Source organism: Narcine bancroftii, chromosome 8 (genome assembly GCF_036971445.1).
Source record: "Narcine bancroftii isolate sNarBan1 chromosome 8, sNarBan1.hap1, whole genome shotgun sequence".
Taxonomy (NCBI): Eukaryota; Metazoa; Chordata; class Chondrichthyes; order Torpediniformes; family Narcinidae; genus Narcine; species Narcine bancroftii.
Window position 1 is genome coordinate 77,646,809 of NC_091476.1, and position 16,921 is coordinate 77,663,729.

At 46.0% G+C, this 16,921-nt stretch overlaps 1 protein-coding gene across 21 annotated transcripts in view; it reads left to right on the top strand.

Moving 5' to 3' along the window:
- LOC138740935 (neurexin-2-like) overlaps positions 1-16,921 on the top strand; it is an 838,414-nt gene that overhangs the window by 788,654 nt on the left and 32,839 nt on the right. For 19 of the 21 annotated variants that reach the window (XM_069894295.1, XM_069894296.1, XM_069894277.1 and 16 more), the window contains one exon: positions 5,974-6,296. In XM_069894295.1, coding sequence (XP_069750396.1) covers positions 5,974-6,296 — 323 coding nt within the window. Of the gene's footprint in view, positions 1-5,973; positions 6,297-8,229; positions 9,412-16,345; positions 16,502-16,921 lie in introns of those variants that run through there. The other 2 variants (XM_069894297.1, XM_069894298.1) reach the window with 2 other exon arrangements.

The following is a 16,921-nucleotide window of genomic DNA, read 5'->3' on the forward strand; positions in this document are numbered from 1 at the left end:
GGTCCACATCTCTTTCTCCTGGACTGCACCTTTCAACTAGACAACCTCTCTTTTACCTGGATCATACCTCTTTCATCTGGAACATACCTCTTTCATCTGGACTACACCTGTTTCATCTGGGCTACACCTCTTTATCCTGGACTACACCTCTCTCTCCTGGATGACACCTCTTTCTCCTGGACTGCACCTCTTTCTCCTTGACTACACCTCTTTTTCCTGCACCATACCTTTCTCCTGGACAACCCCTCTTTCTCCTGGACTACACCTCTTTCTCCTGGACCACACCTTTCTCCAAGATGACAACTCATTCACCTGGACTACACATATTTCTGCTGGATGAATCCCCTTTCTCTCGCTGTTACAGTGAGATCTTCTATTGCAGGGCTGTCCTTTTCAGCGCATTCCCTACTTCCCAGGAAGCTGTGTTCGACGGAGCTGACTCTCATCTTTCATTCAATGGATCTTGTCTCCAGCATGACCCCACCCCGATAGAGCAGCTCCCCTTTCATCCTCACAATTCGCTCTTGTGCCCTCCAGTACATAATCCATTATCATCACCGCCATGGGACACCAGCACGAGCCTCGTCCTATTCTCACCACCTTATTCCACCTTTCACAGGGTCCACCCCCTCTCTTTCTGTGCAAATTTTTGTGTGGGGAGGTTGAGTGCAGGAGCTGGGATGTTGTGGTAAAGTTCTACAAGACATTGGTGAGGCCATATTTGGAGAATCGTGTGCAGTTTTGGTCACTGGACTACAGGAAAGATATCAGTTAGATAGAAAGAGGGCAGAGAAGATTTACTGGGATCTTGCCCGGACTTCAGGAACTGAGTTACAGGGAAAGGTTAAACAGGTGAGGACTTTATTCCCTGGAGTGTAGAAGAATGAGGGAAGATTTGATGGAGGTGTTTAAAATTATGAGGGGGACAGACAGAGTGAATGTAGGTCAGCTTTTCCCACTGGGGGTGGGTAAGATACAAATCAGAGGATGTGGGTTAAGGGTGAAAGGGAAAAGGTTTAGGGGGAATTTCTTCTCACAGAGAGTGGTGAGGGTGTGGAATGAGCTGAAATGGTGAATGGAGGCTTAATTTTAACATTTAAGAAAAATTTGGACAGGTCCATGGATGGGAGGGGTTTGGAGGGCAATGGACTGGGTGCAGGTTGGTGGGAGAAGGCAGAGTAATGGTTTGGCACAGTCTGGAAGGGCTGAAGGGGCCTGTTTCTTGGCTGTAATGTTCTATGGTTCTATATAAATCAGAATGTGTGACATGCTACGTTTCTCCGGCATTGTGATTGTACATCAGTCGCGGTGTGTGCAGACGCTCGTGATTTACTCCTACTTCTATCTGCCCCACATTCTTCACAGCCCCTCTGATTCTGTGCTGCCTTCAGGTTGGTTGGTCAATGAAGCCTCAAGGACACAACCTCTGCCTTTTCGAACAGACGTCGAACTGAAGGTGGCTCCAGGAGGAAGAGGAGAGCAAATCTTTCCCGGAAACTAAAAAACAGAGAGAACCTGCTCACTGTCACTTAAATATATGGGAGTGGGGGTGGGGAGGGGTGGGGGGGAATCCTCGCTGAACTGAAATCCCATTCTGGTTGGCTGCCTGTAACTCGTGGTGTTCTGCAAGGGTCGGTATTGGGGCCGCTGCTGTTTACAATTTATATTAATGATTTAGATTTTGGTATGAATGGTTTTGTGGCCATATTTGCAGATGACACCAAGATAGGTGGCGGAGCAGGTAGTGTAGTAGAAACCGTAAAGTTGCAGAAGGATATAGACAGATTAGGAGACTGGACAAAATTATAGCAGATGAGATTTAACACAGAGAAGTGTACAGTTGTACATTTTGGCAATGGAAACAAACAGGCAGAACACGATTTGGACAGGGTGAAAATTCACAGCTCAGATGTGCAAATGGACCTGGGGGTTCTCGTACAGAGAAATCTAAAAGTTAATGACCAGGTGAAATTGGTAGTGAGGAAAGCAAAAGCTATGTTGGCATTCATTTCAAGAGGAATAGTGTCCAAGAGTAAAGAGGTGTTGATGATACTCTGTGGGGTGCTGGTGAGACCTCACTGTGTGCAGTTTTGCGCCCCCCCCCCATTTTAGAAAGGATGTGATGTTGTTGGAGAGGGTGCAGAGGAGATTTACCAGGATGATTCCCAGAATGCAAGGGCTAATGTATGAGGGACATTTGGCAGCTCTTGGGTTGTATTCATTGGAGTCTAGGAGAATGAGAGGAAATCTCATAGAGGCATTTCGTATTTTGAAAGGTTTAGATCGGGTGGATACGGGTAAGATGTTTCCCTTGGTGGCTGAATCGAGGACAAGTGGTCTCGTCTGAAAATTAGAGGCTATCCATATAAAACGGGGATTAGGAAGAAATTTAGCCAGATGGTCATGGACCTGTGGAACTCGCTGCAGCATACAGTAGTGGAAGTCAGATCAATGGGAGTATTTAAACAAGAAATAGACAAGTATCTCATTACTGAGGGCATCAAGGCCAGAAATTGGAACTAGTGTAGAGTAGCTTAGTGTAGATTTATGGAACAGACTCAATGGGCCTAACGGCCTGCTTCAGATCCTTGGTCTTGTGATCTTGTGATTCACAAAATCACAAAATATAGGAGCAGGTCATCCCATTGAGTCCTTTCCTCTATTCTAATCATAAGTTGATCCATCTCCCCTCTGAGGCCCACTCCTTGGCTCCTCTCCGAAACCCTTGATGCCCTGACTAATCAAATCCCTGTCAATCTCTGCCTTATGTACACCCAGCAACCTCACTTCCACAGCCGCCCGTGACAACAGGTTCCACAGACTCACGACCCTCTGACTAAAGAAATTTCTCCGCATCTTTTATCCTGAGGTTGTCCGAGATTCTCACACTTTGCCATAGAAGGCAAACTTTGACGATATCTCATTGTCTCTTCTTACAATTTAGACATGCCTTTTCAGCTCACGATCCTGTCCAATTGGCCATCAACCCCCGGAATGTTTCGAATGGTGAGAGGAAACTGGATCCCACCCCTACCAGGAAAAATGTACAAATAGACAGCACAGGTTTTGAACTCAGATCCCAATCACTGGCGCTGTAACAGCGCTGTGCTCACTGTGTCCCTTTGAGGAGCTTTGCAAATTACAGACGTGGGGGGAAGCTATTCTTCACCTCTTGCCTCTGATTATGGACCTTGGAAGAAAAAGGCCTTCACCATGGCTTCCATCCTAATGTGGTGACAGGGAACACGAGAAAAAGATGCTTCATTCACCACTCTGGGCCTCATCCAATTCCTGCTGGAGCCTCATCTCCCTCCCCCCTCCCTCCTCCCCCCCCATCCCACTCGAACCAAATCCTGTCAATTCGGCCCTTTAATGCCCTAAGGAACTGAGTAACCAAGGGCTTTTGGAAGGGTTTCAAATTCCTCAAGTTTCCTCACATCTTGCTTCTGGATTGACAGCCCCGAGGTCAACCTGTCAAATTTGGGTTGAATCAGTTTTATCTTCTCTGATCGTCACTGAGACACAGATTGTAGCCCATTGATCCTAGATCCTCCCACATTCCCATCAACTCCCACCTGGATTATGCCCCTCACCCACTCTCTGGTGCCCATTTACAGCAGCCAGTTAAACCCACTGGCCGTGCACGTATTTGTGATGTGGGAGGAAACCGAAGCACCCAAGGGAGAGCTTGCAAACTCCATGCAGACAGTGCCGGGGGTCAGTATCAAACTGGAGTCCCTAGAGTTGGGAGGCAGCAGCTTCACCAACCATGCCACTTATGCGATGCTTTGGCCGAACCAGCTCAGCTTGGAACTTTATCCAGGCTGGATATGAGTTGCCTTGTATAACTGGATGTATGCAAACACCAGGGGATGTCCGTGCAAAGCGAAGGGAGGGGAGTTTAGGGGAGACTTCGGGGAGTATGTTTTTTACACAGAGAGTTGTGGGGGTCTGTATTGCCTTGCCAGGGGTGGTGGTGGAGGCTGGAACATTAGGGACATTTATGAGTCTCTTACACAGGGACATGGATCGAAGGAAAATAGAGGGTTAATATTTGTTTTAAGGAATATCAGGGCCAGGACAACATCGAGGGCCGAAGGGCCTGCACTGTGCTGCAGTTCTGTGTTCTGCTCTTAGTCAACATGAATTGAATGAGTGCAGAGAGGTTTTACTAGGATGTTACTGGGACTTCAGGAACTGAAAGGGAATTTGTACCTCACTCACCCTCAGTGGGAAAAGCCAACCTACATTTACTCTGTCTGTTCCCCTCGTAATTTTAAACCCCTCCATCAAATCTCCCCTCATTCTTCTATGCTCAAGGGAATGAAGCCCGTACCTGTTTAACCTTTCCCTGTAACTCAGTTCCTGACGTCCGGGCAACATCCCAGTGAATCTTCTCTGCACTGTTTCAATTTTATTGATGTCTTTCCTGTAGATCGGTGACCAAAACTGCACAAAATTCTCCAAATTTGGCCTCACCAATGTCTTTTAAGTTTTAAATTTTACAATTTTAAATTCTATCTTGTTTTGTTAAATTTTTAAATTTAGACGTTCTGGGTGGTAACAGGCTATTTCAGCCCACGAGTCTGTGCCGCCCAATTACACCCAACTAACCTACATCCCCCAGTACGTTTCTGAGGGGGGGAAGAAACCAGAGTCCCCAGGGAAAACCCTCACGGACACGGAGAGAACATGCAAACTCCTTACAGACAGCACGGGATTCGAACCCCAGCCAACATTGCTGGCACTGTAAAGGTGTTGTACTAATTTCTAAGCAAACTGTGCTGCCTAGGTTAGGTGAGATACAAAGCAAAGGTCATGGGTTAAGGGTGAAAGGGGAAAAGTTTAGGGGGAGTTTATTCAGACAGAGAGTGGTGGGGGCATGGAACGAGCTGAAGAGGTGAATGAGGACTCAATTTTAACATTTATGAATTTGGACAGGTCCATGGATGGGAGGGGTATGGAGGGATAGGGACTGGGTGCAGGTCAGTAGAAATCAGCGGAATAATGGCCAGCACAGGGCTAGAATGGCCAAAGTGGCTGTTTCTGTGCTACAATGTTCTACAGTTCCAGCACCCTCAACGTGGCAACTCTTCCAAAAATATTACATCGTTTGGCAGCCATGGGACATATTGGGGCACAAGGCAGGAAGTCCAACCACAGAATGAGTTTGAAGAAGGGTTCCAAAGATGGCCTTGAAGGAGTGAGGGATCTGGGCAGTGGGAACACCTTTACTCATGTAGGACTGGTGTACGATAGTGGAGCTGAGGATTCCTTAGCACAGTTACCTCTCCCATGAGAGGGCCTCATTCCAACAGGGTGACAGAGTAGCCAGGAGCATAAATACTGGTCTATTTCACCGTTCCCCCCCTGAACGTAAAGCCCTGCAAAAGGTTACTAGGCACAGCCCAGGACATCGCAGGCAAAACCCTCCCCACCGTCAAGAACTTCTACGGGGAACACTGCCGTTGGAGAGCAGCAGCGATCATCAAGGACCCACCCCACCCAGCACACGCTCTGTTCTCACTCCGGCCATCAGGAAAGAGGTCTAGGGGCCACAAGGCTCGCACCATCAGGTTCAGGAACAGCTACTCCCCCTCCACCATCAAACTCCTCAACGACAAACTCAATCAGGGACTCGTTTACAGACTCTGACTTGTGCACTTTATTGATTTTTCTCTGTCTGTTTTGCACAGTCAGTTTTTTTGCATTTCTTTATCTGTTTACACTTGTACATTGTGTAGAGTTCATTTTTATCACTACAAATAAGTGGTAATTCTGCCTGACCTGCAGGAAAAAGAATCTCAGGCTTGTATGTGATGTCACGTATGTACTCTGGCAATAAATCTGTAATATACTCATACCTGTCCCTTCTCATCAGCCCTCCCGGGCAGGACAAGGTCTATTTTGCAGCCTTATCTCCATGTCTCCTCCGAAGGTACGACACAGATCTTCGCTCTCTTGTTCTTGCAGGCCGACAGTTGACTATCTTTAACAGTCAGGCCTCCATACGGATTGGAGGGAAGGACTATGGCCGCCCTTTCCAGGGTCAGGTGGCCGGCCTCTACTACAATGGCTTGAAGGTGCTGACCCTAGCGGCTGAGAGTGACCCCAACGTCAAGGTGGAGGGCAACCTGCGGCTGGTCGGGGAGGTGCCCTCGGTCATGACCACCGAGACCACGGCGACCACCCTGTTGGCGGACATGTCCACCACCATTATGGAGACCACCACCACGATGGCCACCACCACCACACGACGAGGGAGGTCACCAACCATGAATGACAGGATCACCCAGGTGAGCAGTGGGCATGGCCACAGCCATGAGGTTGGAAGGTGGGGTCTTTCTACAGTCAATGCCTGAGAGGTTTTCACATGTGGACAGGGTTGTAGAGAGAGATTTTGGCATCTTGGCCTTCATAAATCAAAGTATTGAGGACAGGAGCTGGAATGTTATGGTAAAGTTGAATAAGACATTGGTGAGGTCAGATTTGGAGAATTGTGTGCAGTTCTGGTCACCAAACTACAGGAAAGATATCAATTAAGTTAAAAAGAGGGTAGAGAAGATTTACTAGGATGTTGCCTGGACTTCAGGAACTGAATTACAGGGAAAGGGTAAACAGGTACAGACTTTATTCCCTGGAGTGTAGAAGAATGAGGGGAGATTTGATGGAGGTATTTAAAATTATGAGGGGCATGGACAGAGTAAATGTCGGTTGCAAACTGTGCTGCCCAGGTTAGGTGAGATACAAACCAGAGGACATGGGTGAAAGGGGAAATGTTTAGGGGGAACTTCTTCACACGAGAGTGGTGGGAGTGTGGAATGAGCTGAAGTGCTGAACACGGGCTCAATTTTAAAATTGAAGAAGAACTGGACAGGTATGTGGATAGGATGGGTGTGGACTGGGCACAAGTCAATGGACTAGGCAGAAAAATTATTCAGCATCAACTTGAGGGGCCGAAGGGCCTGTTTTTGTGCTGTAATGTCCTATGGTTCAATTAAAGGACAATAGGACCCTAACGGGTTAGCATATGAGGAACAATTGTTGGCTCTTGGACTGTACAGGAGAATGAACCTCAAGGAGGCGTTTCGAATGCTGAAAGGCCTGGACAGACTCGATGTGTCGAGGATGTTTCCCACGGTTGGGGGGTTCAGGACAAGGGGGCACAACTTCAGGACAAAAGGGCGTCAATTCAAAACAGAGATGCAGGGAAATTACTTTAGCTAGAGGGTTGCGAGTCTTTGGAACTTGTTCTGGGGAGAAGGCCGGGGAGCGGGGTCATATTGGAGGATGGATCAGCTCATGATTAGAACAGTGGAGCAGACTTTTTTTCAAATTTTAAAAAAATTTTCACACTATTAACCATATTAATCAAAATACACACAAACATTTCCCTCTTGGATATACACAGTGTCATTTTCTCCCCTTCCCCCCCCTTCCCTCCCTCCTTCCCACCCACCTCCAACTGTTCAACATATACAATACAATAAACCCATTAAACAATGTTATCACACAATGAAAATAAACAAGAAAATTGTGTCATCTACTTTTACACACTGGGTCAGTTCATTTCGTCTTCTTCTCATTCTTTCATTTTAGTGGGTGGAGGTCCACGGTAGGCCCTCTCTATTGTGTTCCATGTATGGTTCCCAAATTTGTTCAAATAGTGTGACTTTATTTTTTAAATTATATGTTATTTTTTCCAATGGAATACATTTATTCATTTCCAACTACCATTGCTGTACTCTCAGGCTCTCTTCTGATTTCCAAGTTGACATTATATTTTTTTTGCTATTTTTAAGGCTATCATAATAAATCTTCATCCAGTTTGAGGCCTAATTCTTTACTTCTAATCTTACTTAGAAGAAAGATCTCTGGATTTTTTGATATGTTGCTTTTTGTGATTTTATTTAATATCTGATTTAGATCTTCCCAAAACTTTTCTACTTTCTCACATGCCCAAATTGCATGTACTGTTGTTTCTGTTTCCTTCTTACAGTGAAAACATCTATCTGATACTGTTGGATCCCATTTATTTATCTTTTGGGGCGTGATATATAGCCTGTGTAACCAACTATATTGTATCATGCATAACCTTGTGTTTTATTGTATTTCTCATAGTTCTGGAGCATAGCTTTTCCCATATTTATTTTTTATCTTTATGTTTAGATCTTCTTCCCACTTATGTTTGGGTTTACAGCTTATTTCATCATTTTCTTTCTCTTGCAGCTTGATCAGTGGAGCAGACTTGATGGGTCAATGGGTCGACTTCTCTTATATCTTGCGATCACAAGGTCTCCCTCACTCCATTCAGCCTCTCACAACAAGTGATTGGCTGCACTTTTTTGTGGCTCGGGCATCCACGCTTCCCGCTTTGGAGATTAGGAATGGATTGGCTGGGGTGTGGCAGGGGCAGGCTGAACTGTGCTGAGGTGTGTGGAATTGGAAGAGGATTATGTTGAACCTTTTGTGAGAAATAGTACCTCTGCAGTGCAGGGCTCTTCTGCTGCGGCACTGGAACTTCAGCTGAGAGTTTGCGCTCATGTCTGGAGTGTGACTTGGACCAGAGTCTCCTGCAGGAGGGTTAAAAGCTCCAACACATCCAGTGAACCTTTGCAAATTCCTGCCTGATGATATTGAGAGAAACCTTTCTTCTATGCAGGACATTGACCAAGTCCTGTCATTTTTTTAAAAATAACTAGCTTGCATATGATCACTGATGCCGAAGTGCTCCCCACCGATACACCAATGACTTGTCCAGCCTTATTTCCAAAGAGGAGATTGAGTGGAATCCCTTCTCAAGTTAAAACATTGATTAAAATATTTGCCTCAGGAAACTTTCCTGACCATAGCTAAATTCCCTCAGCACCGAGGCAAGCCAGACAATAAAATGGAAGTAAAAATAACATTTTAAAATGTATGTGTGTGGGTGTTTGTGAGTATGTGCGTGTATGTGTGTGTGTATGTGCCTCTGTGTGTGAGTATGTGTGTGTCAGTGTATGAGTCAGTGTGAATGTGTACGTGTGTGTGTGTGTGTGTATGGGTGTGTGTGTTAGTGTGTGTGCATGTCTGAGAGTGAGTGTGTGTGTCTATGTGTGTGTGCGTGTCTGTGTGTGTATGTATGTGTGTATGTATGTGTGTGTGTCTGTGCGTGTCCGTGTGTGTATGCATGTGTGAGTGTGTGTGTCTGTGTGTGTGTGTGTGTGGGCGTGTCTGTGTGTGTGTATGTGTGTGTGTATGTGTGTGTGTGTGTGTGAAGCTCATCGAACAAGGTCATATGAGAAACTCCTCAGCGTAGCCTCCCCAATATCTGTTCTCCCCTGGGATTGCCTCTCCGTCTACTATCAGAATTGTGACATTGTCCAAGCCTTGAGTAGAAAATTAACTCACGGAGGAACAGCCTTGGGAAAGTTGACTTTCAAACCTTCCTGCCAACTGTGGGTGACCCTGTGCTCTGCGTCACACTGGGAGGCACGGGGGGGGTAGGGTGCGGGGGGGTAATGAACAGTGATCTGATACCTGTCCTTGCAGAAAACGTTGCTATGGTTGGAACTGGTCCGTTTTTGGAGTTTGTTGTCTGCCCCGAATTGTGAAAATCAATCTCAGTCCTTTGATTTATTATGTTTTGTGTTAATTGCCATGAGTTGACAATCAGTCAATTTACAACAAGCCTTGAAGAGAACACAAAGACTCTCAAAAATCAAGATCGAGCCTCTGAAGTGGTTGTGTATGCTTCCTACATACCTTTAGGGTCTTTGATGGCCTTGTTCGGCTAGCTGAATTAATTGTCGACCCTAGCCTGATCCTCCTCTAATTGGGTCCACCTCTTGGGACAATAGTGTCTAACCGGAATGTCATCTATGTGCACTCCGTGGTGTGGGCTTTATACGGTAGTGAGTCACCAAGAAGGACCGGCTACCTGTGTCCAACTCTCAATTCACTCCTCCTCCACTTTTCACCATCCTCCTGGACCTGGTGGAGCTGTTACACAGTGCGTTTCCCTGCATCCGAAACGCTTCCGTCCGGACAGTTTTCAATTGGCTTTAAGCAGCCCAGTCGCATCAGCAGATCCCTGCATCAGCGGTTAAACAGCAACATGAAACAGAGCATAAAATAATGTTTGATACGTGCCAAAATGCAGCGCAATCCCTGCTTGGTTAAATGCAGCACCAAACACTAGAATCTCTCCTCGATGGCCTTTCCTCCCATTTCATTGCCTCATTAACACTGATTTTGCCTTTGACATGATTTCCGTTCTGTTATGAATGCACGTTGCTCTAGTCCTCCAGTATGTCCATCGTCATGACGTCTATAGGCATTGCAGTTATCAAGACGGGGGTGGGCGGGGGGGGGGGAAACCAACAGAGCGTCAAGGCCTTACGTGAGCAGGTCAGCTTATTAGTATTTTTCAACTTGTGATGTCATGTAGTAAAGGTGTGTAGATCTTTTTGGTATTCAGAACTTTGGAGACAGGCAAACGTACTGTATTTAGTAAATGTGAAAAATCACTGAACGCTGGCCAAGGAGAGATATGAGCCCTAACCCTAACCCTGATGTTGTAAGTGTCCACTACAAGCCATGATGGACAGAAGTTGATTTTGACTTTTGTGCTGTGGCAGTGTAATTGTTCGCAGACTTTTTGGAGTTGCAAAGATAATCTTCCTCACAGAACTTGGGGAGGATTGGTAAGAATGTTTCCTCCACAATCCCCATCAGCACTGGAGTACCACGGGGCTGGGGCTGTGTTCTTAGACCCCTGCAATACTCGATACAGTACACCCCCATTGACTAATTCGCTGCTGATACCACGGCAGGAGGTTGTATATAAAGGGGGAATGAGTCAGCAAACAGGGGGGAGGTTTAAAACATGGCTGAATGGTGCACCAACAACAACCTCACACTCAATGTCACCAAAACCAAGGAGCTATTTGTGGACTTCAAGAAGGGAAAACCAGACATGCATGATCCAGTCATCACTGGGGATCAGAGGAGCAGAGGGTGAGCAAATTTAAATCCCTGGGGGTCACCATCCTGGAGGACATTTCCTGGCCCATGAAGAAAACACGTCAGCGCCTTTACTTGCTCAGGATTGCAGAGGTTTGATATGACATAATAAACCCTGGCAAACCTTTAGAAATAAGTAGTGGAAAGAGGGCTGACCAGCTGCCTTGCAACCTAGTACGGAGGCACCAAACGTCCCTGAGCGGAAAGCCCTGCAAAAGGTAGCGGACACAGCCCAGGGCATCACAGGCAAAACCCTCCCCACCTTCGAGAACATCGGCGGGGAATGCTGCCGTCGGAGAGCAGCAGCAATCATCAAGGACCCACCCCACCCAGCACATGCTTTGTTCTCGCTGCTGCCATCGGGAAAGAGGTCTAGGGGCCACAAGACTCACACCACCAGGTTCAGGAACAGCTGCTCTCCCTCCACCATCAGACTCCTCAACAACAAACTCAATCAGGGGCTCATTTACGGACTCTGACGTGTACTTTACTGATTTTTCTCTCTGTTTTGTACAGTCAGTTTGTTTACATTTCTTTCTTATTTTTCTCTTTGTTTTCGTATCTTTCCTTGAGAAGTTTTTTGCACTACCGATAAGTGGCAATTCTGCTTTGCCCACAGGAAAAAGGAACCTCAGAACTGTATGCGATGTACTCTGACAATAAATCTGAAGTTTGTACTAGCAATGAGAGGTTGTGGTGTTAAGTTCCTTTCAATCTTGTGGAGAATTTGTGGTAATGGTTAAAGTGCATGTGGCAATTTTGTGACCGTCATGAAGAACTACAATTGCTTTTATGTGCACAGAATTGTGTGTGTACATGCAGTAGGTCCTAGTTTGCGTAAAACCTGGCTTTGGTAATTGAGTGCAATGCTTTTGAAAGGTTTGAAGTGAATACCAAGTGTCACGTATTGATTGACGGACACCTCACCAACACTCCATAGCCCAACCTTCTTGCTGACCTCGAATGCCAAGGGGATCAGGGCAGTCCGTTCCGGGCCAGTGCCAGTTTCTTCCAGGTTGCCTTGCCCCTTCCTCCACGGCTTTTTATTGACTGTGAGGCTGGGCACAGATTTATATGGGCTCGCCCTGCGATGGACCAGTGGCCAGTAACGCTTTCAAGGTTTCTTATTATTTGGGTAAGAGCATCCTCAAGCTTGGTTTCTAACTCAGAATCAGAATTTATTGTCATGAACATGTCAGGAAATTCGTTGTTTAGCAGTGGCATCACAGGTGGAAATATCGCTATAAATGACATTTAAAATAAATAGATTCATGCAAAATAGGAGAAAGTGAGACCGTGACTGGGGTCGTTGTCCATTCAGGAATCTGATGGCAGAGGGGAAAAAGCCGTCCTTGTGCCACTGGATGCTCGTCTTCAGGCTCCTGGGCCTCCTTCCTGATGGTAGCAGAGTGAAGAGGGTACGGCCTGGGTGGTGGTGGGGGTCCTTGAGGATAGAGGCTGCTTTCTTAAGACGCTGCCTCTTGTCAATATCCTCGATGGAGTGGAGACTGGTGCCCGTGATGTCACAGGCTGAGTTCACCACCCTCTAGTCTTTTCCTGTCCTGTACATTGGCACCTCCATAGCAGGCAGTGATGCAGCCAGTCAGAACACTCTCCACAGGACACTTGTATGAATTTTTAAGAGTTTTTGCATATCTCCTCAAACCCTTAATGAAGTCTAGCCACTGGTGAGCCTTCTTCCTGATTGAATCGACATGGAGGCTCCAGGACAGATCCTTGGAGATGTTGACTCCCAAGAATTTGAAGTTCTTGACCCTCTCCTCTGCTGTCTCCTTGATGAGGTTCGTGTTCTCCTGCTTTCCCCCTCATGAAAACACTCAACGAGCTGATCTATTTCACTCCAGCATGTGTCTTCATTACGCTGTGTTGTACTGCCAACAACTGTGGTGTCATTGGCAAGTTTGTAGATGTCATTTGAATTGAGCTTGGCCACACAGCTACGGGTGCAGATGAAGAGAGCACTGGGCTTGAGGCACCTATAACTGCTGGATATTGTCTGGATATGAACCGTATGTTCCCAATTAAATGAGCATCTCTCCCCAATTCCTAGCCCGTGGGGTCAGTTGCTGAGAGACTATCATTGGTTTTCTGTGGAGAGACCAGACTGGGTAGGAGATAATCTGTCTTGGAGCCCGTCCCTGATGATGGAATAGGCTTCTTTCACTCACCTGTGATTTTTCAACCTGATTGCCCATTCACCAAGCGTTATCTACGGTAAAGATGTTTCCATCCTCTCAATGGCTGGCGGTGTAAACTGCATTGTTTCCCAGCCAGACAGAAGAACAATGCACAATGGTCAGTCCTCACGTGGGTAATTCTCCTGAGCAGGCAGTGGTTAATCAGCTTCTTGCTGTCTCTCCCTGAACCTGCTGATTCTCCTGCCTCTTTAAATCTACTCATTCATGATGCACCAACTGCTGTCAACATTTCACCCTCACTGCAGTTTTAAACCGAATGAAATAGTTCCATGGCCATGTAATTGGACCAGAACAGGGCCTCTGTTAGAACCATGGAACACTAAAGAACAGAACACAGGCCATTCGGCCCTTCTTGTCTGTGCTGAAACATTATTCCACTCGTCTCACTGACTTGATCCCATTCCATAGCCCTCCTGACCTCTCCCATCCATGCATCTATCCAATTTATTCTTAAAACTTAAGATTGAGCCCGCATTTAGTATGTCAGATGACAGCTCGTTCCACACTCCCACCACCCTCTGAGTAAAGAACTTTCCCTAAACCTTTCCCCTTTCACTTGAGGATAAAGGCTGCTTTCTTGAGACACTGCCTCTTGTGGACCTCCTCGATGGAGTGAGGTCTGATGCCCGTGATGCTCTGTTCCTGACCTGTGTGTTGGGCATTCACCCCAGGGAATTTATTGTGTTCAATCAATTTCTCCTTCCATTTTTTCTTGCAATTCAGGCGACCAATTTAAACGTTCCACGGGTAAGACACCATTCTGTGATGGTCTGACAAATGAGCGATGTTCCATCTCTATCTCCCCACCCCTCCTCTCCAAATCCCACCACTCAGCTAACAAAACACGACGAATTCCAACAAGACATAGTTCAAGCGACTTCACAAGTACAGTATTGGCAGCATTGTTTTGAACACAACACAAGTGAGGCAAAAATGTAAGTCCCGTTCAGGTTTTAAGATAAGACGTAACTGTTTTATATTAAATGACAGGGTGTCGAATTGAATATCTCACCCTGTTGAAATTCTAGTTAAATTGTTCCTTTCTTGCTTCTTTCATTGAGCGAGCATGATCTCTTGTATTAAAAAAATCTTTGATGACATTATAAACACAATGCCAAGTGCATTAACAATTCACAAAATTAATGCGTTCTTTGTGAAAAGGGGGGATTTATTTTTCCTGTAAAGGTCAGGGACTGGAAAATGATTTATTTCTGGTTCTGTGGGAAAGAATCGAACGGTTGTGCTCTGACTGTGAGGCTGAAGACTACTCAGATCAGGCAGAGAAAGGTGCAAGCAAGGCAGGTTGCCCTGGCAACACTGGATACTGATTAGACTTCGCGTCTCCTGAGATACATTGTGAAAGTCCAACTGACAAAAATTGGTGCGCCAAAGATTTGTTCAAAGAAATCAGTAACTTAAAGGACAAAGCAAATAGCAGGAATGAGGGAGAGAATTCAAGAGCTTAGGGTCAGACAGTTCAAGAACATGGTTATCAAGTCAAGTCAAGGTTATCGTTGTCCGATTGTACGTCCAACCTGACGGAACAGTATTCTCCAGTCCTCGGTGCAAAACACGCAGACGCACACCCAGACAGAACACACATAGAGTACACACGCAGGACAAATGTTTTATCTATACAAATAAATAAATGAAATTGATTTGGACATATCAGGGTCTCAGAGGGTGAGTGCGAGGAGTTTGGTCGTTCAGCATCCCCATCGCCCGTGGGAAGAAGCTGTTCCTCAGCCTGTGATGACTGTGTGCAAAGATCTGGGTGGGTGGGAGACTTGGAGAGGTTTGAATCAACAGAGTGGAGGTGTCATGGACAGTGAGGAAGGCTTTTGTAGTTTGCAGAGGGATCTGGACCCTGGATTGAAAAATGGCAGATGGAGTTTAATGCAGACAAGTGTGAGGTGTTGCATTTTGGAAGGACAAACCAAGAAAGGACGTACGTGGTAAATGGTTGGGCACTGAGGAGTGTAGTAGGACAGAGGGATCTGGGAACAGATATACGTATATCCCTGAAAGTGGTGTCACAGGGGGATTGGGTTGTAGAGAGAGCTTTTGGCACAATGGCTTTCATAGGAGTATAGGAGCTGGGTAAAGTTGTACAAGACATTGGTGAGGCCAAATTTGAAGAATTGTGTGCAGTTCTGGTCACCAAACTACAGGAAAGATATCAATTAAGATAGAAAGAGGGCAGAAAAGATTTACTAGGATGTTGCCCAGACATTAGGAACTGAGTTACAGTGAACGGTTAAACTGGTACGGACTTTATTCCCTGGAGCGTAGAAGAATGAGGGGAGATTTGATTGAGGTGTTTAAAATTATGAGGGGGACAGACAGAGTATATGTAGGTACTGAGGGTAGGTTATATACAGAGCAGAGCAGCACAAACCTGTATAAAATACACTGCTTAGACGGACATGCAGCACGGTAACAGGTCATTTCGGCCCACGAATCCGTCCTGCCCAATTTACAAACAGTTATCCTACACTCCAGAACGTTTCAAAATTTTTAACCCATTGAGTTTCTCCAGAATTGAGTTTTTACTTCAATCACGGTGTCTGTAGACTTTCGTGTTTTGCTTCTTCCAAGCCAGAGGACATGAGTTAGGGATGAAAGGGGAGAGGTTTAGGGGGAATATCTTCACACAGAGAGCAGTGGGAGCATGGAAGGAGCTGCCAGCTCAACACAGACTCAATTTTAACATTTTAGGAGAAATTTGAACAAGTTCATGAATGGGAGGGGCATGGAGAGGTCGGGATTGAGTGCAGGTCAGTGGAATCAGGCAGAATAATAATTTGGCATGGACTAGAAGGGCTGAAGGGCCTGTTTTCTGTGCTGTTATGTTCTATGGTTCTATGGAATAGAAGGTGAAGAATTTAACAGTGGTCTATCTGCTGGACTGAGAGCTAAAATGAACAAAAGTCAATTGGCCACCCTCAAAGATTTAATTATTGATTAACTGCTCTTATTCAATGTAGATGGGTAATTGATAGGCATGTTAATTCCTGTCTCCTGGTTAGTAGAATTCAAACCTAGTTTCCTATCCATTCTAATGCACTGATGTGTGAAGCCTGCATTGCAAGAAGTAATGAAGCTCCATTTAATGATTCCAGGTTTATTCCAAGAGTCCATACGTGACGTCACGTACAACCCTGAGGGCCAGCAGAATGACCACCTATTGGTAGTGAAAAAAAAACTGTCAACAGCGTTCATGTGCAAACAGATATAAACTGACTGTGCAAAACAGAGAGAGAAAAATCAATAAAGTGCAGAGTCCCTAGATCTCTTTCCTGATGGCAGCAGCGAGAACAGAGTGTGTGCTGGGTGGGGTGGATCCTTGATGATCACTGCTGCTCTCCCGATGGCAGTGCTCCCCATAGATGTTCTCGGTGGTGGGGAGGGTTTTGCCTGTGATGTCCTGGGCTGTGTCCATGACCTTTTACAGGGCTTTACACTCGGGGGTGGGGGGGGGGTGGGTTGGTGTCCCCATACCAGACCGTGATGCAGCCAGTCAGCGCACTTTTCCCCACACCTCTGTAGCCTGATTGGGTTGAATATGCACATTGCTGACATGCATTCTCATTCCTGATTTAACTTAGAATAGAAATTCTAATCTTAGAGGCAAAAAAAAACTTTCATTGAGATAAGAAGCAGCCTTGCAGGCCAAATGGGCCTGCTCCTAATGAAGA